This window comes from Lemur catta, chromosome 1 (genome assembly GCF_020740605.2).
Source record: "Lemur catta isolate mLemCat1 chromosome 1, mLemCat1.pri, whole genome shotgun sequence".
Lineage (NCBI taxonomy): Eukaryota > Metazoa > Chordata > Mammalia > Primates > Lemuridae > Lemur > Lemur catta.
Window position 1 is genome coordinate 116,936,123 of NC_059128.1, and position 22,844 is coordinate 116,958,966.

Below are 22,844 nucleotides of genomic sequence, written 5' to 3' on the forward strand. Positions count from 1 at the left end.
CTGCAGAGTAGCAAGGCTGCCCAGAGGGCTGGACCCCTTTTCCCAGCAGACAGGACTTGTGGACAAGCAGTGATACACCCACCCCCCAGGTCCTGGCAGCTCTGGAATCACTGAAGCGCTGGAACCACCTTCCCTGGGATGACCCCTGGCTTCCTACAAAAGGAAGCTGGTCAGAGGAGTGGTCTCCAGGGGGCCTCGCTGGCCTATTGCCAAGAGCCGCTCCCAGCCTTCCTGTCCTCAGTGGGGTGGGGCGAGCTGGGGAGGCGGTTACTCACGCTGACAGGCAGCTGAGAAGAAGCAATCATAGAACATGGTGCTGGCCCGCCCCTCCCCCTCTGTCTGTCTGTCTGTCTGTCCAGGGGTGCCTGCCTGGCCCTCTTCGATCCTTGCCCGCCTCTGTAGGAACAGCAGGGTGAGCAGGTGGCTTTATACCCACAACCTTGGGGAGCTAATCCCCCCAGCGGACGCAGAGCACCTGCCTGCCGTCTTGGAATAAACACTCCTCTCCCAAGCGGGGCCTTCATGAGGCCGGGACAGCACTGTGCTGTGGGGTGAGGACGGAGGCTGGTGCTCGGTGATGCTATCAGGCGGGCACAGGTCAAATTTCATGTACATCTTCCTGCATGATTAACAGGGAGTGTCCCCAAGAGGCACTGGCCAGGAGACCCTTGCTCCAGCCATCCTCTGATCCCACTCCCTCCACGTGGCCTGGCTTGACCCCAGTGGCTCCAGAGGTGGAGCTGAGCTGTGGGCAAACGTGTGCCTGCCCTCCCTGCAGTGGGGGTTCAGAGGGCTTATCTAGCCCTGGCAGGACTGAAGGGCCGTGGGTGAGGAGTGACAGAAGTGACAGAGTAACAGGCTAGGCTCTTTCTGAGCAGCTGGAGACAGTAAGAGCTTTTATTACCCATTTTCAGGTAATGAAACAGAGACCAGGAGAGAGGAAGTGACTTGCCCAAGGTCACCCAGCTGGGAACTGGCAGGCCAAGACACAGGCCCCCATCTGGACTCACTGGTCCTGAATGGGCTGGGCCCCAAGGGCACTGCTGTGCAGACTCAAGCATGTGGGCATAGGAAGAAAAGTAAGCTGGGGGTCTTTGGGGACACCTTAAGATCCAGAGCATGTGTGAGGAGACACAGGGGAGGGGCCTGGCCAGGGCAGGAGGGCTGTCCTGGGTAGGTGCAAGGACCTCAAGGCCACACTGGGGGCAGAGCACGGGGTGTGTGTGTTGGGGACAGAGGTTGCCAGATATGGGAGGTGTCAGGGGAAGTCTCCCTGCTGCCACATGTCGGGCTGTGGCACTAGCATTTGGACACTCCTAGGCCTGCTCAGCCAGCTGCCCGTGCAGCCAATTCTGGCAGGTTCCATCCCTATATTTTGCTGGAATCTTCCCTCACATCTGCTTTAGGGTTCCCTGAGCCAGGAGGGAGGAGGCCCTCACTGAGACAGCCCCTCTGGGAGAAACCCGAGACAGGCCTGAGTCACGTGAGGGCCCTGCACACCTGGGCATCTGTGGGCACGAGCCAGGCCCAGTCCAAGGAATGGTGCCTGGTCCAGGAAGCCCATGGAGGGTTCTGCCTGGCTCCGGGTGGGCAGTGAGTGGGGGGCTGGTGGATTCTTGAGTGGGACCCTCAGCCGCCTGTCTCCTGCTTCTGAGGTAGCCTTCAAGGCTGGGACCCCCATGCCCACCAGGCCAGGAGGGCACCACAGGATATACCATGAAGATGAGAGGTGAGTCTACTCTCGTGGAGGAGGGGCTTCCTGTGTGTGCGTCCCTGCCTGCTGTGGCCAGGGCAGGGCCCCTCCGCCACTGTGCCTGGCCCTGGCTGCATTTTGGGGTGGGGGAGCCAGGAAGGGAAGTGTATGGGGCGGGGAGCACTGAGTCTACAGCCATCTGCATCTGCCTGCCTGAGATCTCCATTCTGGGTACGTGCACAAGGCCGGGGAAGCCCCTGTTGTCTCAGTCTCAGGTCCGGAAGTGGTGGCTGATTTCCTGTCCCTGACTCTGATAAACGAACGTCTCTGGGCCCCGCACTTCCCCATCTAGACCTCCTCACGCCTCAGATCAGCTACCTGGGGAAGATGAAGGGAGCTGAGAGGCTGGGCTCCGAGCTGGGACAGGCTGGGCCCCGGCATCCCCTGCCCCTCTTCCCCATGGACAGACAGGGCCACCTGGCCCTCCCCTTCCTGCTCCTTTACTCCCAGGGACGGTTTTAGTCAGGGGCTCTCAGAAGCGCCTCTGGGCCCCTTCTGCCCCAGGCACCTGTGTCCCTTGTCTGCTCAGACCTCAGTTTCCCCATCTGCGCTGGAGGATGCTGACAAACACCCTCCACTTCCCTGTCATGGACACAAGTCTTCTTGGACTCCCAAGAAGCCCAAGTGAGAGACAGCAGGAGGACAGGCTGGACACTGTCCTCCATCAGGCTGGCTCTTATCCCCTTCAGACCAACTCAGTTTCCTCTTCCTGGGGGCGGCTGCCAGGGCCCGCAGCACCCTCCTCCCACCTGGGGTTTGGGCAGGAGTCTGATGGCCTAAGGATGCAGATCTCTGGATCTAGCATTGCTCCTGACCAGGGAAACCTGAGATTTCGTCCCACCACCTCCAAAGTCACCACAGGGCAGGGCAGGGCGTGCCAGGACAGGGCTGGGGAGCTGCCTGCGGTCTTGCTCTCAGCTGGCCTCCAGCCCTGGGTTCCAGGTCTTCGCCCAGGGCCCACCCTCCCTCCCTCCACCTGCTGACTCCCCGCCATCCCTGGCCATCTCCAATTGCTCCTGGCTCTGGAGGCATCCCAGGTGGCTTGCTGGTGTCAGTTACCCCCCTCCCCCAGGGACTGGCTCACGTGGCCCTGGCTGCCCTTAGATGACAAGGGACACTTTCCTAGGAGGGTCACAGAGAAAGGCCAGGAAATCACTGCAGGCGGGGGCGGACCACAGGGCTCAAGCCAACCTCCTCTTCCCCAGAACAAATCAAGGAAGCACTGCCCGGTGACCCTTCCGGGGACAGGCTCGCTCCTGCTGGTAGCAGGGAAATGAAATTCCCTGGGACCACTGTGATAGATGACTAAACTACCACCTGTCAAAACAAGTGAGCCCAGGAGAGTTACGTGGACAGCAGGGTTGCTGTAGTCTGCCGCAAGGACCACCACCAAGGTGGGCAGACGGAGGCCACCTGCCCATGCCCCATAGCTAGTGACAGTTTGGCCTCGGTCTGTCCAACCCAAAGACCACACCAAGGCCATGACCTCTAAGCACCAGGCCTCGTCGGGGGAGAACCAGGAAGAGCTGGAGGTGCCAAGGCAAGGAGAGGAGGGACTCCTTGTCCCTCCTATGTGCTGGGGCCTGGAACTGCATGCCCCTCCAGACCCTTGCTCTGGGCACCTCGGATCCTGAGGCAGCAAGGACCCACATCCAGCAGGAGGAGCAGGACCAATCAGACACACTGGTGACAGGTGAGGCCTCCTGCAAGCTCTTGGTCACACGATGGCTATGCTAGGTGTTCCTCCTCTAGGGCTCTTCTGGGTCAGGCTGGTGTTCAGGAGTCATTCTACAAAGACTTAGCAGACAAAGCCCTGGCCCTCACAGGCAATGGGGATGGGCACCACCGCCACCACCACCATCATCATCATTATAACTTTAAGTGGTGGTAAGTGTTAGGAAGAATAAGGCAAAATAATAGAGACAGAGAGTGAACAGTGGCGGCAGGGAGGATAGAGAGGTGTGGAAGTCAGAAAGGTGGCATCTGAGCAGACACCTGAAGGAGATGAGGGACAAGCTGCCAGAAGGTCTGAGAGGGGAGTACTCCAGGCAGAGGGCACTGCAAGTGCAAAGGCCAGGGGGCGGGACTGAGCCTGGTGGGTTTGTGGAACTGCAGGAAGGCCAGAGGCGCTGGAGCAAGTACGTGAGGGGGTGGGTGGGGCTGGGTGGCTGAGAGGCCAGAGGTGGGGGGCTTGGCATTTGTTAGCAGAGGCAAAGGATGTGTGGAGCTTTTAAAGCCCTTTTTTTGGTCAGGTGGGGCAGGGGGGAAAGGGCTAGTTCTTCTAGGGCTGAGAAAGCCTAGGCCAGGGTTTCTCAAAGAGTGCCCCAGGCACACCTGCCTTGAGCTAGGATGTGAGGGGTCCTAACTAACAATAGTGAACAGGCTCCCTCTGGCTGCTGTGGGGGGACAGACTTTGAGGGCAGAGGCTGGACCAGGGCAGAGGCCGTGGAGGTGGAGAGGCAGGCAGGTTCTGGATGGGTTTAGGAGGTAGAGCCAAGAGGTCTAGCTCAAGGATGAATAGGACAGGAATCAAAGCTGACCCTGGGCCTGGAAGGACAAGGACATCTCCAAGGAATGAAGATTTGAAGAGGGGAAAAAGAAATCCAGAATTCAGTTTGGCCTCGCTGGTTCGAGAGGCCTGTTGTCCCCTGAGCAGAAGGGCCAATAGTGGCTACACACGGGATCCTGGGGTTCAGGGCTGAGGCACAGGGTGGAGACCTCAATGTGGACACTGAGAGCTGTGACATGGGACAAGGCCACCATGAAGGAAAAACTACTCACCACTAATGGTGAGCCCAGGACTCATCCTCCATTGCTAACGAGGTTGGGGAGATGAGGAGGACATGGCAGAGAGAACCAAGAAGGGCCCACCGGGAGGTGGGCAGAGACCCTGGGCACAGTGTGGGCTCCTGCAGGCCTCATAGGAGGGCATCTCTGGGAGGAAGGGACCAGCTGCAGGAGGTGCAGGAACTGGAAGTTCCTGGTGCAAGTGGGGCTGTTCCACCTTTATGGGTGGATGGGAAAGATCAAGCCACAAAGTGGGGATCAGTAGGAACAATCACAGGAGCAAGTCCTAGAGGGGGTGGCCAGAGACAGGCATGGGGCCCCTCTGCCCCTGAGGAGCAGCAAGAAGGCAGAGCAAGTGGGTGCAGATGGATCCCAGGACCTGGGCAGGAGAAGGGGTCCTTCTGGTCATCTGATGGTACCCTGTCCCCCATGAGGTCAACTGTAGCGTCAGGGACCAGGAGCGCAGCATGAGACAGAGGTGACAGAGGTGACGGCATGGCGGGGTGGGGCAGCACCAGGAACCCACTGGCGGTTTCAGCCTGATGACCCAGGCTGTGACCTCTACCAAGGCAGGGCTGTGTCCACACAGGCAGGCACTAAGTGTGGACACTCCTCCTTACCAGCCATACAGTAGTCACTGCCCTGATCCCCTGAATGTCCCTGCCCCTAGTCTTCCCTAGGGACCCTGGACCTCCCATATAGACTCTGCAAGACGCCTCAGGGACACCACCCAGAGCCCCAGCCCCATCTCTTCTGTTCTGCAGGTCCATGTCAATTGCTATATATTTTGGTGACTCTCTATGGCCTGATGGTCCCCAACCCTGTTGTGATCTGCCCCTTCCACACCTCTCAGGATGCCCTGACGGTCTGGCCACTTCCTTTTCCACTCCAGGAAGGACCAGGGCCAGCTTCGAGCACATTAAAAACTGAGCTAATCCAGCCTGACACCCGGGCTGTGCTGCCGTCCCCTTCGGAGCACTGGGTCAGGCGGGACGGAGACCTGCCCTCAGGCAGCCCCAGGCAAGCTAGAAAGGTGCTGGCATCCCAGGGCAGTGCTGCTATATTGCCAAGTCCTGTGTGCCTCGGCGTATGTCATGAGAACGAAAGCAAAATAAAGAAAAAACTAAAGAAAAAAACAACCACCACTAATGGCGCCCAGTCCTGATTCTGAGCCCAGTCCTTCTCCCTTGTCCCTTGGAGGAGTCACTGCCTGTCCCTACACTCTGCTCCCTGTCACTCAGCCTGCTCATGTCCTGGAAGGAACCAGGGTGTGGGGGAGACAAAACCCTGGGGGCGCCATGACCCAAGTGCCTGGTCATTATCCCCAAGGCTGCAAGGGACAGCCACACACTCACAAACTTGCCCAGCCAACAGCCCAGCTTGGCCCCTAGATCCCGCCAGCAACAACAGGGCAGCTCTTCTAGGAAGGGGAGTTGACACCTCTAGGTCCCCCAGCTGACCTCCCTGAAGTGCCCACTCTGGGCCGGCCCAGCTGTGAGCACTTCTCACATGTCCCCCGAGCACCAGAAGCTGTGAAGATCCCTTCACAGATGAGGAAACTCAGGCAGGGAGGGCAGGGAGGCCAGGGGGCTGGTGCGCTGCTGTCGCAAACTTTGATTCCACTGCCCAATCCTCCTTCTGGTGACGTCTTACTTGGGGATGGACATAAAAACAGCTGTAAGAACTGCCCTGGTGGGAAGGGGTGTGGAGGGACCAAGGCTTCCCTGCTTGGCCTAACTACCCCTGCCCCAGAGATGCCCCCATGTCCCACAAACTCCTCTCAGAGTTGTTCAGAGAGTCCCTGGCTTCGAGCACAGGGCACTTACCGGAGACGGTGACCACGATGTACTGCTGGGAGGCAGGGGTTGCGGTGGGCACGCCGGTCGCCTGCGAGGGTGTGGGCGCGGCCGGGAGCTCCGTCACGTACGGCTTCTGGCTGCCCGGTGGCTGCGCCTGGGGCTGGGGGCTCTGCAGCTCAGTGACATACTGGGGCTGGGGGGTGGCGGCAGTGGTGGGAGGCTGGGGGGGCTGCGGCGCCGCCGGGGGTGGTGGCTGGGGCTGGGCCTGTGGCGGGGCCTGCGGTGTCTGGGATGGTTGCGGGGCTGCCTGTAGCTCGGTATACGCCTGTGTTGCCATGCCAACGGTGGGGAAAATGATAATAAATAAGGCTTTTTTTCCTCTTCCTTGGGAAGAAAGAAGGGGAGGGGGGAGAGGGGAAAAAAAACAAAAGAAGGAAAAACAGGAATTAATTTACAGGAAGAAGAAAGCAGGGACACCTCCCGGCTCCCTGGAGATGCGTTTGGGTTCATCAGTAACTTAATTAAATACCAAGGCTGGTGGCCAGATCTATCCAACCCATCCCAGCAGGACAACAGGGTATGGACCGAGGCTGCATCCGCACTCTGTGCCTCTGCTCACCCCAGGCCGGACTCCTGCCTTCTTCCTTCCTTGCCCCTGGCACCCAGGGAACCCCCACATCCTGTAGGGTCACACTTCCCCATGCCGGGGGGGGGGGGGGAACTCGGGCATGTCTGGTGGCTCTGTGCCCTCACCCGGAGATGAATGGTACAGTTCTCACTGGGTCCGGCTCCCAGATGCTAGAGGCAGCCTCTTCCCTGCCTCCTTCCCCTCAGCCGAGGAGCCTGGTGACATCTCCTGAGCACTGTGTAGGTTGGGCACTGTGCTGGGCACTGCCCTATGTTATTTCATTTTAAACTTTGCAACCACCACATCTGGGTTTGGGTGTGGTCTGCCAGATGGGGAGCGGAGGCTCAGAGAAGTTAAGGTGCTTGCCCAAGGCCACACAGCAGGGAAGTAAGTGGCAGGGCTGAGTTTTGAACCCTGGGTGTTCTGCACCCCTGACTAGTCAGCTTACTGCCAGAAAGCCGTCCCTCACAGCAAACCCATGCCAGTTCCCTACGTGCCCACCATCTGGACTTGGATGCTCGACTGGGTATCATTCCCAGTGGGGTGCCAGACACGGGAAGGCATGTGAGGCTAAAACGCCCCCTTAAGCTGGTTGTGGCCACAGGAGCTTTCAGGCCCTCTGCCTGGGGATGGTTATGGGCCTCAATGCCAGATGTAAGCTCCTCAGGGGACGGTGCCCTTCCGAGGCCGGGGACAAGCCATTGTTGACCTCACAATGGGGCGGGCCTAGCTGGGTGGCAGAAGCAGCTTTTCTGGCTACTAAAGGATCATGGTCCTTCTCCCAGGTGCTGGGCTGGGCACAGCCTCCCTCTGGCTCACTCTTGCCACAGCAGGGGATGGGCAGATGGTTTGGGGGCTCCTGCACTAAGAAGCCTGTCCCCAGCTCCTGAGCATTTGAGAGACAGTGGAACAAATGAGTGCTTAAGAGAAGAAGCTCCAACCCCCTGCACTGTCACAGCCCCTGCCTGGCGTCTGGAGGTGTTTGCATCTGAGAGCCCTGCCTGCAGTTGGCTGTGACCCTGGGCAACTCTGAGCCCCCACTGGCACTAAACAGGAGGCTCTTCTGCACTCACCCTTGAGCACCTGTGTGCGGTGCACCCAGGCGGCCCTCCAGCCACAGGATGACCCAGAGGGGGACATTTTTAAGGGAAGGAGGAGGAGAAAAACAACTATTATTGTTTTTCCAAGAACCCTCCACTGGGATTATCTCCTGCCAGCAGCCCCATGCTGGAGGCACCAGCACGCCCATTTCGCAGGGGAGCTAAGCCAAAGCTCAGGAGGGAGTGCTGAAAGCCTCGCAGCAACCGGTAAGGGAGGGACTTGAACCCAGGTCTCTCTGGCCCCCAGATACATGCTCTCAGCCCCCAGCCCCACGCAGGATGCCAGGCGCAGGGCTCATCTGCTGCTCACAATCGGTAAACGGTATCTTCCCCATTTTTCTGAAGGAGAGACCTCAGCACCACCTGCAGAGGCTACGCCACCCGCTCAAGGCCCTAGTTAGGGCAGCGCGATGAGGGAGCTGGAAGCCGGCCTGAGCAGCCCCAGGGAGGCCGAGCACATTCTTCATGCCTTCCGTATCTCCCTCCCCCAGCATCTGGGTTCTGCCCTGTGATGCCAAACTCAAGAGGCGGCAGGGGGCAAGGCAGGTGAGAGACAGGCCCTGGACAGGGCCGGATGCATGACTTGAACTTGGCTACCTCCTAGCTGTATGGCTTTCAGGGAGGGCCTCTACTGCCCCATCTGTGAAATGGGAAGACAGCAGGCTATGCCATGCATGGCTGCTGAGGAGTTCAATCTGATCATGTGGGCGACACCTTGCCAAGCATCTGGCATGTCAGAAGCACTCAGGAAAGGGCTCTGGCTCTCAACACTGCCCTGGAACCTTTAACAAGGTTCCAGGAAAGATGAAAAAGCCTCCTGGCCCTGCCTTCCCTTCAGTGGCCAGAGCTTTGGGCTGCTCAGGACAAAGGAAACTGGGGTCTGTCACTTGGGCTTGGAGTGGGCTGGGCAGGGGCCAGAGGATTTCCTGCTAGCTGGTGTGGGCAGAGCCAGCAGGGCCCTAGGGCCACCTTCCCTGCCAGGTCAGGTCACTAGGTGGGCAGGATGGAGAACTGTTTGAGGTTTCCCCACCTGGCTGGTGGCCAGCCTCACTGCTCCCCTGCCCAGAGACTCAGGCAGCAGGGAACTTGCCCACCTGGGGAAGAAAGAGGCTGCTGCTTGCCTTGCACAAGGAGAATACATCTTCATTGAGTCCCTGCCCTCCCCAAAACTCCTTCCTGCCAGCAAAAGAGAGGCTGCCTCCCTGGGGGCTCCTCACACCCTCGGGTCCAAGTCTGGCCCAGCTTGGGTACTCGAGTCACTGTAGCCAATCAGCATCCATCTGCCTAGTGTCAGACCTGCCTGACATGAACCCTGACACTGTCTTTTAACTTAGGAACATGTTACCAACCTTTTTCTAGGCCTCAGTTTGCCCATCTGTCACCTGGGGATGATGAGAACAACCAGTTCATAGGGTTGCTGTGAAGATCCAAGGAGATCAGCTCAGCACCCAAGAAGCACTCACAAGTGGCAGGTGCTATTTATTATTCATTCAACAAATACCCATGTCAGGTGGGGATAAAGGTGGAAGGAGACAGGGTCCTTTAATTCTCGGAAGGATGCGTCAAGAGGAAATCCAACTTTAGCATTCATCAGCATCACCAGCATTTGGGGAGCTGGTTAAAATGTAGATTCCTGGGCCCCACTGCCCAGGGACCCGTCTGAGATGGCTCCAGAGTCTGTTTTAGCTAGCCCCCCAGATGATTCCAAAGCAGGCGGTCCTGAGGGTATGCTTTGAGAAACCCTGGCCCAGACTTTCTCAGCCCTGAGAGAGATGCCCCCCGTGGCCCCGCCCACAAGGAAAGGGCTTTAAAAGCTCCTCATTGGCTGGCTCTTTCTCCCCCTAGGGACACAAAGCCAGCAGGCCTCGTCCATTCCACTCAGGGGGAAGGGGAGGAGACAATGATGAGTTCCTGAAAGCCGGAGAACGATGAAGAGTTAAACCAACTTCTCTACTTCTCAGCACTTTCATTGTCAATCTGTTTCCCATAATTATTTGACTACGGAACACTTTCTTTCCATTTGTGGATGACTGCATTAGGCAGTTACACTGGTGTGCTCTCTAAAGAGCAATAAATCACATATAGCTACATAGTATGAAGTATATTCCCCATATATTTGAGCATGAGACCCCTTTCTTTATGAAGCATGGCGCATACAACAAGGGAATTGCTGAAACTATTCCTTGGCAATGAATCTGCCAAGAAAAGGACTAGTGGCTACGCCTATCTTCAAAGCCACCAACTATTTTTGGAGGATATTTGAATCAATTACTTTAGATTAGGGGTTGGCAAACTTTTATAAAGGGCCAGACAATAAATATTTTTGGTTTTGTGGGCAGTCTCTGTTGCAACTGCTCAAGTTTGCCACCGTAGTCTGAAACTAGCCATAGACAATACAGGTAAACAAAACAACAGGACCTGTGCCGATAAAACTCTATTTCTAGACACCGAGATGTGCATTTCATATAATTTTCACATCATGAAATATTAGTCATAAAATATTCCTTTTTTTCTAATCATTTAAAAATGATTCTTAGTTCACCAGCTATACAAACACAGGTGGCAGGCCATGGTTTGCCAACCCCTGATTTAGATACCAGTTTTTATAACCAAATAGTTTACATCCTGGGTGAAGCCCTCCCAAGGAAATGGAAAGAAAACTCACTTTCCTCATCTATAGAATGGCTCCACTAATTAATTTGCCCCAGAATGAGAAGATCAAATGTAATGATGTATGTTTCCCTTGTCCTCTAGATCCAATTTGTTTATAAGACTTGTCAATTATTCCTCCAAAACCTCTCCTAAGGCTAGGCACTTCTCTCTGTGTTCACCAACACTGGGCTGATCAGAGCTGCTGTCATCTTTTGCCTGGACCCATGAAGCTCCTGGCTTCACTCTTGCCTTTACAGTCTACAAGATCCTTTGAAAACATAGATCCATACCTGGAAACTTACTGGAAATGCAAAAAAAAAAAAAGAAAGAAAGAAAACATACATCCTATCTTGTCACACCTCTGCTCAGAAACTGCCAAAGGTCCCCATCACAGCACCTAGAAAACTGAGGGGCACATGGTGGGGCTCAACTCCTACTGTCCGGTGAGCATAAATGTGCCAGGAACACTGCTAGTGAGAATCAGAGGCCAGTTCCAATCTATCGATTGGTGAGACTGTGTTAGAAAGTTACTGCCTCCTCCCAGAAGTGGCTACAGGGGTGGGCGATGCCTGCTGGTCCAGAACAGGCCCGGGCAGCAAGGAGGAGAAAGTTTCTCTAGCCTAGGAAGACTGTGCACTGTGCTCTTGCTATCCGAAGGCAGCGTCCCCCGGCGGGTCTGCCTGGCCATGCCCTGCCTCAAGATGCTCAGGCATGTGACAGAGGAGGAGGGTGAAAACCTCAGCTCAGAGACACCCTTCCCAGATCCCCCTACCTCTCCCATGATATTATACCCCAACTCACCCAGCTGCCTCCTGGGAGGCTTCAGACTGAGTCTGAGCCTGGGCCCAAGCAGGATTTTTCTTTCTGGCAACTCTCCTAAAGCCAGAGAAAGGCCATTTCACAGCAAAGGGACTGACACTTTCCCACTACAAATTGGAGTGCTGGCATCCGGCTTCCTGGATCCCTGTCATCGACCCACACGGCCCGGCAAGTGAGTCAACGTTTTAAAAGCCACGAGGCTCTCACTGGATTCAAAATGACAAAAATAAAAGCCAACGGTGTAATTCCGAGGCTTGAGCAGGAAGGGACAATCGTCACAATGACAGCAGAGGCTGACACAGTTTGACAAATTACTATGCATTTGATACCCAACGTGTATTATTTTATGGGATCCATAGCACAGTAATATGAGACTAAAATGATGACCAAGGATTACTGCCCCTAGATTAAATGAGAGCAAAGTGAGGCCCAGAGAAGTTAAGGAACTTGCCTTAACAGCATACAAGTAGAAAACAGTTGACTTGTTTCAAGGACAAGCAAACCAAGCCAGTGCTCCCTACCATAGTCAAATGACTCTTCGAGCTCTGGCCCTTCTCCTATAAAAGTTATTGGGGGCGGGGAATCTGAGGCACTCAACAGGACCAGATAATTGGTAACATCACTTTCTGCTCAAAGATAGCCTTTCTAACAGGTGCTGATGATCTTCCTAGCAACTTGGTATTTCTATATTTTTACCGAGAATTAATCTCCACCTGTCCTAACGTTCAAGGAGTCCTGCCTCCTCTCAAACAGGGCCTGGCCTAAGAAAAGTCCCTGGAGAAAAGTGAGACTCCCCAGACTAAACTCAAATTATTGGGGGAAAAGCCTGAAATGATCCTTTTTGTTGGAGTTTATTGATTGATTTCAAAGAAAATGACTGCCGCCTGCACACAGCTGACGCCAAGCTCAAAAGCGAGACAGGGAACAAGCCAAGTAGATTTGGCCTGCCTGGCTGGCTACTTTAAAAAAAAAAAAAAAAATTCTTCCCCAAGCAGGCGGATCTTGTCACCCTGAAAAGCAGTAGCAAAGATTCTTCTCTCACAAAAGTGGATAGCTTCCCCTTCCCTCTGACCACTCCTGCCCACGTGGCTCTGGAGGCTGGGACCTCCTCAGTGACATATGATTCTGTTGACACTCACTTAACACAAAAACATGTGTCTGGCCAAGAGAAGCGGGTTAAGGAATCTAAGAAAATTCCTCAGGCGCCATTTGCTCCCCATTCTGAGAACAGGATACCTTGACGGGCAGGACAAGTAAACATCCCATCTCCAGGAACAAGTCCCCCGCCCCCTAAACCAGGGACCACACAAGGTCTAAGACAGCAGCCCAGGGAGAAGCAATCAGGTTTCTGTTCCTCTAAATCAGTCACTCAACGATCACTCATCTCTGCTATAGACTTCGATTTCTGCGAACCAAATTCTCCAGGCTAAAGACAAGTCTACTCCTAGCCCCACAACTCCAGGAAACTGTCTCTCCTTCGCCTCCTCCCAGAGAAAATAAGGCAGGTTTTGGAGTGAAATGTAGTGTTGAAATTAATAATAGCTAATAGTTAATCTATCAAATCACATTCAGAAACAGCAGATGGCGTAAAAGGCTCTAGGATGAGCCCTAGAAAAACTCCTGGAAGGAATTAGGAGTCCCTGTAATGTCGAAAAGGGGCAATGGCAGTGATTCTCCCCATTTCACAGGATGGAAAACTGAGACCTCAGATGTAACAGGCACTTGTCCAAGCTCTCAGTCCTGGGATAGGGGACAACCGCGAGGCTTCTAAGGGAGAAGGCAAGAGGATCGCTTGGGAATCGGGAAGGCAGGGTGGTGGCTGCCCTACGTGGGTTTGGGGTCTGGGGGACAGCCGGTCCCGCCCACACCTTCCCGCCTGGCCCCGCCCATCCACTTTGGCCCCACCTCGTCCCTCCCTCGTTCCCATTGGCCCAGCCTCCCCAGGCCCGCCCCTTCGCATCTCCAGACCTATAAAAGCCCCCTGCCCCGGCCAGCCGACCTCAACTTGCCGCTGGCCTTCAAGCGCCCGCCCCTCGCGGGGGCCGGGCCGCTGGACCTGGGGGCGGGTGGTGTCGCCCCAGCCGGGCCCTGGCCCCCTCCCCCACGGTCCAGACAGTCGCCGCCGCCATTTTGACCGCCCGCCCCTTCCCCCTGGACTGTGATTACAGCGACACAGCCGCCTCGGCCCTGCCGCCCGCCCTGGCCCGGCCCACCTCCCCGGGGCCACCCCAGTTACCTCGGCTTTTCCCCTTTTCTGTCCGCGGAAGGGCTTTTCGGAGATCTCAGAGTAGATGTTGGGAGGGGGACGGGACGTGCCGGGGTCCCTGGGCCCGGGGGGTGGGGGTGGGGGTCGGCCGGTCGGTTGTTGTTGTTGACTCGCGTTGCCGGGTTGCTTGGTCGCCACGACTACCGTGGCTATGGCGCCTCCGTTTCCCTCACCGGGGCAACTGTTGCTACCCACCCTACTTACGTCACGCGCAGGGGGCGGGGCCATGGGTGATTGGCGACGCAGGGAGACGTGATTGGACGGCGCCAGGCCTTGCCGCTAAGCTATTAGCCGCGAGGCACGCTTTTCAACACCCTCTCGACATCCCGGCTCTCTGATTCATCGGTTTGAATGTCCATCAAAGAAAACTGAACCTTCAAAGGCCGCGGAGCCCGTCACTCCCACAAGGAAGCTGCGGACTAAGAATAAAGGGGTGGGATATGTGAGGCTGGGATTGGTTAGCGACTGTAAAATCTGCCTTCTGGTTCGACTGAAGGGACGTCAATCTATCCAAAGGATTGCCGCGCTCTCTGGCCGGAGGCCTTGCGCACGCGCCCCACGCAAGGCCAGTCGGGAGTTGTAGTCCGTTCCTACGTACTTTAGAGGCCTTACCGAATAAAAAAGGCGAGAAAGGAAAGCTCTCCGCCTTCAGACTTCTCGCTCCCTCGGTGGGCCAGTTTCTGGCCTCTTGCGCTGACGACAGGGAAAGAATGCGGTAACGCTGCCCAGCCCCTCTGTGACGTCAGCGGCTGACGCTGGGCCCGAGGTTCGATGACGTCACTGGGAGCACGTCCTCCACTGCCTACCGCGCTGTTCCGCGGTGGACGCGGGCAACCGAGGCGGGGCTCAGTTCCAGGTCCCAGTTCCAGGTCCCAGCCCCGGCGACCCCCCCCCCCCCAGCTTCCCCGCCTAGGTCGGCCCGAAAGCGCGGCCGCTGCGTCCTATCCTCCCTCCCTGCCTCGTCATCGGGCCAAGAAAGGTCACCACTGCCGGGCGACCGCAGCTATCTCGGCCCCGCAGGCAGCGCGGCCGCCCCGGAAAGGTCTCTCCAAGGCGGGGGACTTAATTATCGGCTTCCACCGCGGGCGATAAGCAAAGGTCACGCCCGGCCTCTGCCGGGGGGAGCTCGAGCCGCCCAGCAGGACACCGCACCCTCCCACACACACGCTCTGTGCCTCAGTTTCCCCAGAGGACCGCCCAGGCACAGGCGGAGGAGCAGAAGGGACAGAAGTAGGGCCCGGACTAGGGTGAGCCTTGGGCGCAAAAACTCTGTCATCAACATAAATAGTATTCTAATGCAGTATTTTTTAAATATCAAGATTTATTAACGGGGGGAATTCCATGACCAACAAAACATCAAAATTTTAAATAAAGACAAGATCTGCCAGCACTGGGGTTAGGGTGAGGTGAATCATGCAAGCTCAGAGTCAGATCTTGTGTTTAAAAAAAATTTTTTTAATATTTTTATTTTTTGGTAGTTTTTGCATTAATTTTTATTTTTTAAATATGAATTATCTTGATTACTGAGTTTTTTGGCACCCCCTTAATTTTGCACCTTCATCCCTATGAAGGTGGAGAAGGAAGAAAAAAAGGGAACTAAAGCTCAGAGCCCCAGGGTTCTAATTCTACATCTGCTGTGTGGCGTTGAGAAAGTGGCTCCACCTCTCTGAGCTTCTGTTTCCTAGTTCAACCAACTTTATGCTTCCTGGGTGCAAGGATCTTGTAGCCAGCGTTATGTGAGGAGGTGTCCCCTAGAATGAGCCTGAGTGGTGAGAGAAGAAGTGAACCTGATAAAGCTTAGGTGGAGAGAACTGCAGAGGGAAAGAGCTGAGGGCAGGAACATCTGGTTAAAGCATCAGGCGGTGAGATCGGAAAAGTCCTTCCAAAAACCCAGAAAGTGTAACATTCCCCCCTACTTGACAGGTGAGCAAATGTAGGCTCAGAGCAGGAAAGTAGCTCCCCCAGGATTAGGCAGCTGGAGGCGGCAGACAGAGCCCAGGCAGCCTGTCTCCCTTGATGGGACTTTCCAGTGCCCTGGGTGTGACCCGCAATGGGAGAGGAGCAGTAGCAGCAGCCCCAGTCCGCCTGAAAATGCCAGCTGACGAGTCCTCCCAAGAGTTAATGAAACTTCCAGACAGGAGGCACCACAGGAACAAATCCCAGTTGGCAGTGCAAGTCAATCAGCCCCTGCCACTTCTTCCGTGAAGCAGATCACTGTCCCAGGACCAGCCATGGGGTCTTTGTTGTCGGCAAGGGAACCTAGAAACCCTACCTCCACCTCCAACCCATTTCCCCACGTCCCAGAAGTCCCAAAACCTTAAGATGTGCACAGCCAAGCCCAGAGAACATGTCTTTCATCAAAAACATTCAGTATAAACTTTCGTGGCAGGAAACAAAAGACGGGGGCTACGAATGCTCTGTTTTTATCTGGTAGTGGTTGCACATCACGTATACAGTCGGCCCTCTGTGTATCGGCAGGTTCCTCATCCATGGATTCAAGCAACCACAAATCGAAAATATTTGGAAAAATAAATAAATAAAAATACAACAATAAAAGTAACAGTATAACAACTATTTACATAGCATTTGTATTAGGTATTATAAGTGATATCTAATGGTGATTTAAAGTATGCAGGAGGATGTGCATAGGTTATATGCAAACACTATGCTCTATATAAAAGATTTGAGCATCTGCAGATTTTGGTACCTGAGGGATCCTGGAACAAACGCCCTGTGGATACCAAAGGAGGAACTGTATAGATGTAAGATTCACTGACCTCTTCATTCAAGATCTGTGCACTTTATGTGTGTTTTATATACATAAATTTTTAATTGTGAATTATCCTGATTACTGAGTTTTTTGGCACCCCCTTAAATTTTGCACCTTTATCCCTATGAAGGTGGAGAAGGAAGAAAAAAAAGAAACAAAAGCTCAGAGCACCAGGGTTCTAATGTCAGCTCTGTTGCTTGGCATTGAGAAAGTGGCTCCACCTCTCTGAGCTTCAGTTTCCTAGTTCAACTAACTTTGTGCTTCCTGGGTGCAAGGCTCTGGGCTGTAAAAGTGAAGAAAACAAACAAGTCCCTTGACTTTGCATCTCAGTAAGGGAGACACAAGCAGTGAGATAAATACATAAGTCAAGTTGTTTAACAGTTTAAAAAAATACACACGCATTTATGATGCCATTGGAAGCAGCTCTCAACCAACTCCTTCCTAGAAATATTGGTAATTACAAGGAAGGAATTTAGGATAGTCTTGTCTTCCCAGTAGTAGTTGTGTTTCAAGGCCACCAAACAGCCAGCTGAAAATTTAAAAAACGTGGAAGGAAAGAGAGAATTAGGAAATTGCCATTTTTCAAAAGCCAACAAAATCATCAATTTAGGCAGTGATCATGTATGGGTGCTATAAAACGTAAGGTGAGAGGACACTGGCAAACAAGGTCTGCTCAGGGCACCCGAGTATGACCTGCCAGAGGGCTTGCTGGGTGTAGGGGAGTGGACTTCACCACAGAGGCCAGACTGTCACCAGCGTTAGCCGTGGTGACGCTGAGTATCACAGCAGAGGCACAAGCAGACCCAAGGAAGTTCTCAGGACACATCCTGCCAAGATGTTAAACCTGACTCCAATCAAGTCCCTTGAACTAACCTCCAGTTTATAGGAAATAGAAGGGGTAGAGGAACAAGTTAAATGACATCAAGAAGCAACAGGCAAATCCAGAAGGTGAGGTATTCTAGAGGACAACTGTCCCAGTCTCTTTGACAAGTCTGCTATTGAAAAAAGGAGTAGGGCTTGCTTGAGGCCAGGAGTTTGATACCAGCCTGGGCAGCATAGTGAAACCCCATCTCTACAAAAAATAGAAAAATTAGACAGGCATGGTGGCTTACGCCTGTAGTCCCAGCTACTCAAGAGGCTGAGGTGGGGGGATCACTTGAGCCCAGGAGTTCAAGACCAGCCTGGGCAACATAGCAAGACCCCATTTCTACAAAAAACAGAAAAAATAGCTGGGCGTGGTGGCACACACCTGTAGTCCCAGCTACTCAGGAGGCTGAGGCAGGAGGAACACTTGAGCCCAGGAGTTTGAGATTGCAGTAAACTATAATGATGCCACTGCACTCTAGCCTGGAAAACAGAGTGAGACACTGTCTAAACAAGCAAACAAAGAAAAAACCACCAACACCCCCAGTCTGGAACCACTGTCCCTGGAGGATGGGGAAGCAACTAACAAGGACCCCGGGTTCCCAGGCTGTCTGCCAGCTGAGACAAATAAGCATTCTCTCTTGTTTAAGCCACTTATTGCATCCCTGTTAAACTGGGAGATCTAAGACCTACATAGTCTTGCTCCAAGTATTTACATTTATTGAGAGTTTTGCACCAGATAAGGATGTTCATTAAGGCAGACAGTCAAAGGCAATGTAGATGTCCATCCCTGGGGGAATAGAAAGTTTGAATAATAAGGCTGCTGTGGGACAGAATACTAAACAAACTGGTGAAAGCAACAAAGTAGCTCTTTAAAAAAATATATAGCACTGATGAAGAGAGACACAGATACTATAGCATTTTTCAAAACTGCAACCTTGCTCTCCTGAGACCAGTGGCAAGAGGTCTCCACCCTGTTATGCCAAACAAAAAAGGAGGGGGAGGTGGTAGAGAAAAAGAAAGAAATTAAAAACCACCCACTAATGTGCGGACAATTCATGTAATGAGAATCTGACACTTAGCACGTCAAAATGCGAACAAGATGTCCTTCTGTGACACTGGCAATTCATCATAAAAGCTGGAACAGTTCTACTTACTCTACACGAGTTGCAGAGAATGACGAACAGGCTGGTTTTTCTAACAAAGTTTTCAAACTACGTACACGATAGCATAAAAGAAAAAAGTTTAAATATATAAACACTGTGCAGATATATCCATGGATAAAATAGAATCTAGTGTCAGGGGACAGTCCCCTAAACAGGTTTTGTCAGACAGGCGCGGTGGCTCTCGCCTGTAATCCTAGCACTCTGGGAGGCCGAGGTGGGCAGATCCTTTGAGCTCAGGAGTTTGAAACCAGCCTGAGCAAGAGCGAGACCCCGTCTCTACTAAAAATAGAAAGAAATTAGCCAAACAACTAAAAATATATAGGAAAAATTAGCTGGGCACGGTGGCACATGCCTGTAGTCCCAGCTACTCGGGAGGCTGAGGCAGGAGGATCGCCTGAGCCCAGAAGTTTGAGGTTGCTGTGAGCTAGGCTGACACCATGGCACTCTAGCCAGGGTGACAGAGCAGGGCTCTGCCTCAAAAAAACAAACAAAAAAACAAACAAACAGCTTTTGTAAAATATGTTACAAGCAGAGTTTTGATGAGTTAAGACCATCTTGGAGATCGACTCCTGGAGGTGCTGCATCATCCTAACTAAAGGAAGAGTTGGGAAAGAAAGGGATGGACTGAAATTCAAAAACAAAAACGAAACCTGAGAGGTAATCCCCTAAATATTAATACCTGGGATTTTAGGGAAAATGCTCCAGACACATGCATATCTGCAGGGACATTTATCAACCTGTCTTTTTTTTCCCCCTGCTGAAAGGCAACATTTTGTTGGGCAGAGCCTGAAGGAAGTAAGTTAATAAATGCTTTGACTCTAAAAACCAAAATGAAACAATGTAGCACTGAGATATACTCTGTATATAAAATACACTAAGATCTAGTATATAATGCTATTGTGAAAATTACAACATACTTGTACAAACAGACAAAAGAAACATATAAGTATACAAAATGAAACATCTTGTTATTCAAGGGCATCTACCTGGAACACAGTGAAGAAGCTAGCAGTGGTCCTAGATTCGAGATTAGAGATGGAGGGGTGCAGATTAAACAAGTGAGGGTTTTTCGTGGACCACTGAAAGTGTGACAGAGTTTGGGGAAAGGCTGGGCTGGATGGGACTGGGGTTCATTGCCATGTGGGGGCCAGATACCACGTTGCAATAGGCTGAGGGCCAGGTGAGAAGAGAGAAGTGAGGATAGTGAGTATAGGTGAGACGTCTTTGGGTTGGGAAGCCAGGTTCTAAAGTGCATTGTCCCCTATAGTAGTCGCTGGCCACATGTGACTATTAAAACTACAAGTAACTAAAAAGAAATAAAATTAACAATTCGGTTCCTCATTTGTACCAGACACATTTCAAATGCTCAATAGCCCCATGGAGCTAGTGACTACTGTTTTAGAAAATACAGATATAGAAAATTTTTGTCATCAGAGAAAGCTTCACTGGCCAGCATTGCTTTTATCTAACTGTAAAAAGTCATTTCAGAGACTCAGGGAAATTTGAATATGTACTTGGTATAAAATAGTACTGAGGAATGATTGTAAACACCAGTATTGTGATTATGTAGGAAAATGTTCTTATTTCTCAAAGATGCAAGCTGTAGTATTTAGAGGTAAAAACTCATCAATAGAGTGGAAATGAGATAGTGTGTATAAATCACTTAGCATAAAACCAGGCATATCCAATAAAAAAAAAAGAAAAAGACAAAACCAGGCATGGATCAAGTCCTTAATAAATGCTAGTGGACATTATTAAAGAAATTTGGATGGCCAGGTGTGGTGGATCACACCCATAATCCTAGCACTCTGGGAGGCTGAGGCAGGAGGATCACTTGAGGTCAGGAGTTCGAGACCAGCCTGAGCAAGATCGAGACCCCGTCTCTACTACAAAAAATAGAAAAATTAGCCGGGCATGGTGGCGCTTGCCTGTAGTCTCAGCTACTTGGGAGGCTGAGTCAGGAGGATCTCTTGAGCCCAGGAGTTTGAGGCTGCTGTGAGCTATGAGGACACCACTGCACTCCAGCTGGGGCAAAAGAGTAAGACCCTGTCTCCCAGAACAAAACAAAACAAAAGAAAAAAAAAGAAAGAAGAAGTTTGGACAAATGGAAAACTGGGGAAAAAATATTTACAACTCATTTCATAACCAGATGGTAAGTTTCCTTAATATATAAAGAACTCCTGTCTCCTGGTACTGGCTCTGTAAATCAATTAATCAATCTCCTATAAAATCAAGAAGAAAAAGATCAACCACCCAAATATATAATAGGCAAGGGAGGTGATCAGAGAGTAGAGAGGAAACTAAGAGCTTTTAAGCACATGGGACTTTGGTCTGCCTTGCTTGTGGTAAGGAAAATGCAAATTTTTCTCTACTCTGAGATACTGTTTTTCACCTGTCATATTGGCAAAAATCCAAAGTTTGACAATACCCTCTGTTGGTAAGGCTATAAGGAAACAGGACTCGTATCCATTGCTAGAGGGAGTGTTAATTTATCAAACCCCTGAGAGGAAAAATTTGGCAATGTCTGTAAAAATTACAAATGCATACAGTCTTTGAGCCAGAAATCCCACATTGGGGAATTTATCCACAGATACACTTGCATATGTGTGAAATGATGTTTGTACAAAGTTCTTCACTGCAGTGTTCACCTAAGAGCAAACCGATAAAAAAAATGTTTGTCTCTGGGAGTGAAATTAACTATGGGGCATTTACACAACAGAATGCGATGCAGCTGTAAAAAATAAAAATAAAATAGGATAACAACGATGCTTAGAGAGTTTGAATAGGGGGAGATCTCTAGCATTTGTTGGTAAGTGGGGGCAAAAGCACGGTGTGGAAGAATGTGTAAAACATGCTACCTTTAAATGAAATACTGGCACATGCTACAACATGGATGAACCTTAAGAACATTATGCTAGGCCGGGCGTGGTGGCTCATGCCTGTAATCCTAGCACTCTGGGAGACTGAGGTGGGAGGATTGCTTGAGGTCAGCAGTTTGAGACCAGCCTGAGCAAGAGTGAGACCCCCATCTCTACTAAAAATAGAAAAATGAGCTAGGCGTGGTGGCTCCTGTAGTCCTAGCTCCTCAGGAGGTTGAGGCAGGAGGATCGCTTGACCCCAGGAGTTGGAGGCTGCAGTGAGCTATGATGATGCCACTGCACTCTAGCCTGGGTGACAGAGCCAGACTCTGTCTCAAAAAAAAAAAAAAAAAAAAAAGCTTCTGGTTTTGGACACATCAGTTAAATCAGGCAGTGAATACTTCCTGCATATTTGTTGTTCACCACCTCCAGACCAGGGCAGAAGGGTATGTCCCTTGAGGAGTTTCGTGGAGAAGATGCAGATGCAGATGCAGAGGAAAAGAGTGTATTATTCATCAGCCCTTTAGAAGCGGCACAATCAGATGTGACCTCTGCCTCTGGAACATTGCCCTTGGCCTGTGACACCGACAGGGGGTAATGGGCCAGGAGTTTGTGACAGGGAAAAGGACAAAGGGATAAAGTTCTAATCCAAAGGGAATGCATCTAGCAGAAATAACATTTAAACAGCACCTGCTTCATAAGCCAGAGACTGTCATAAGAATTTTACTCACTCGCTATCTCTTCCCCGTTTTGCTGGCGAGGAAACCAAGGCACAGAAAGGTTAAGTGACTTATCCAGGGTCACACAGCAGGAAAGAGGCAGAGCTGGAATTCAAATCCACACCTGCCCATTACCAGAGCCCTTGTTGCTGTATTTTTAAATTGAAGTGAAATTGACATAACATAAAATTAACCATTTTAAAGTACACGATTCATTGCATTTCGTCCATTCACCATGTTGTGCAATCACCACCTCTATCTAGTTCCAAAACATTTTCATCCTCCCAAAAGACATCCATAACAATTAAACAGTCACTCCCCAGTCCCCTCCCCTTGGCCGTCTGCTTTCTGTCTTATGGATTTGCCTGTTCCAGACATTTCATATAAATAGAATAATACAATATGTGGGCTCATGTGCCTCTTTCACTCAACATCATGTTTTTGAGGCTCATTCACATCATAGCAGGGGTCAGGACTTTATTCCTTTTTATGTCTGAATAACATTCCATTGAACGCATATGCCACATTGTGTTTATTCACCTGTGGATGGTTATTTGGGTTGTTGTCACCTTTTGGCTATTGTGAATAGTGTCTCTGTGAACATATGTACACATGTAATATTAAAATAGCTGGCCAGGTGTGGTGGCTCATGCCTATAATTCC

The 22,844-nt window shown here is 51.8% G+C and overlaps 1 protein-coding gene across 1 annotated transcript in view; it reads right to left on the reverse strand.

Moving 5' to 3' along the window:
- Positions 1-13,950, reverse strand: part of RFX1 (regulatory factor X1) — a 30,363-nt gene extending 16,413 nt beyond the window's left edge. The window contains exons 1-2 of the mRNA XM_045550674.1: positions 13,775-13,950; positions 6,367-6,723 (exon numbers count right to left, since the gene is read on the reverse strand). Coding sequence (XP_045406630.1) covers positions 6,367-6,676 — 310 coding nt within the window. The 5' untranslated portion in view covers positions 6,677-6,723; positions 13,775-13,950. The remainder of the gene's footprint in view (positions 1-6,366; positions 6,724-13,774) is intronic.
- Positions 13,951-22,844: the final 8,894 nt, after the last annotated feature.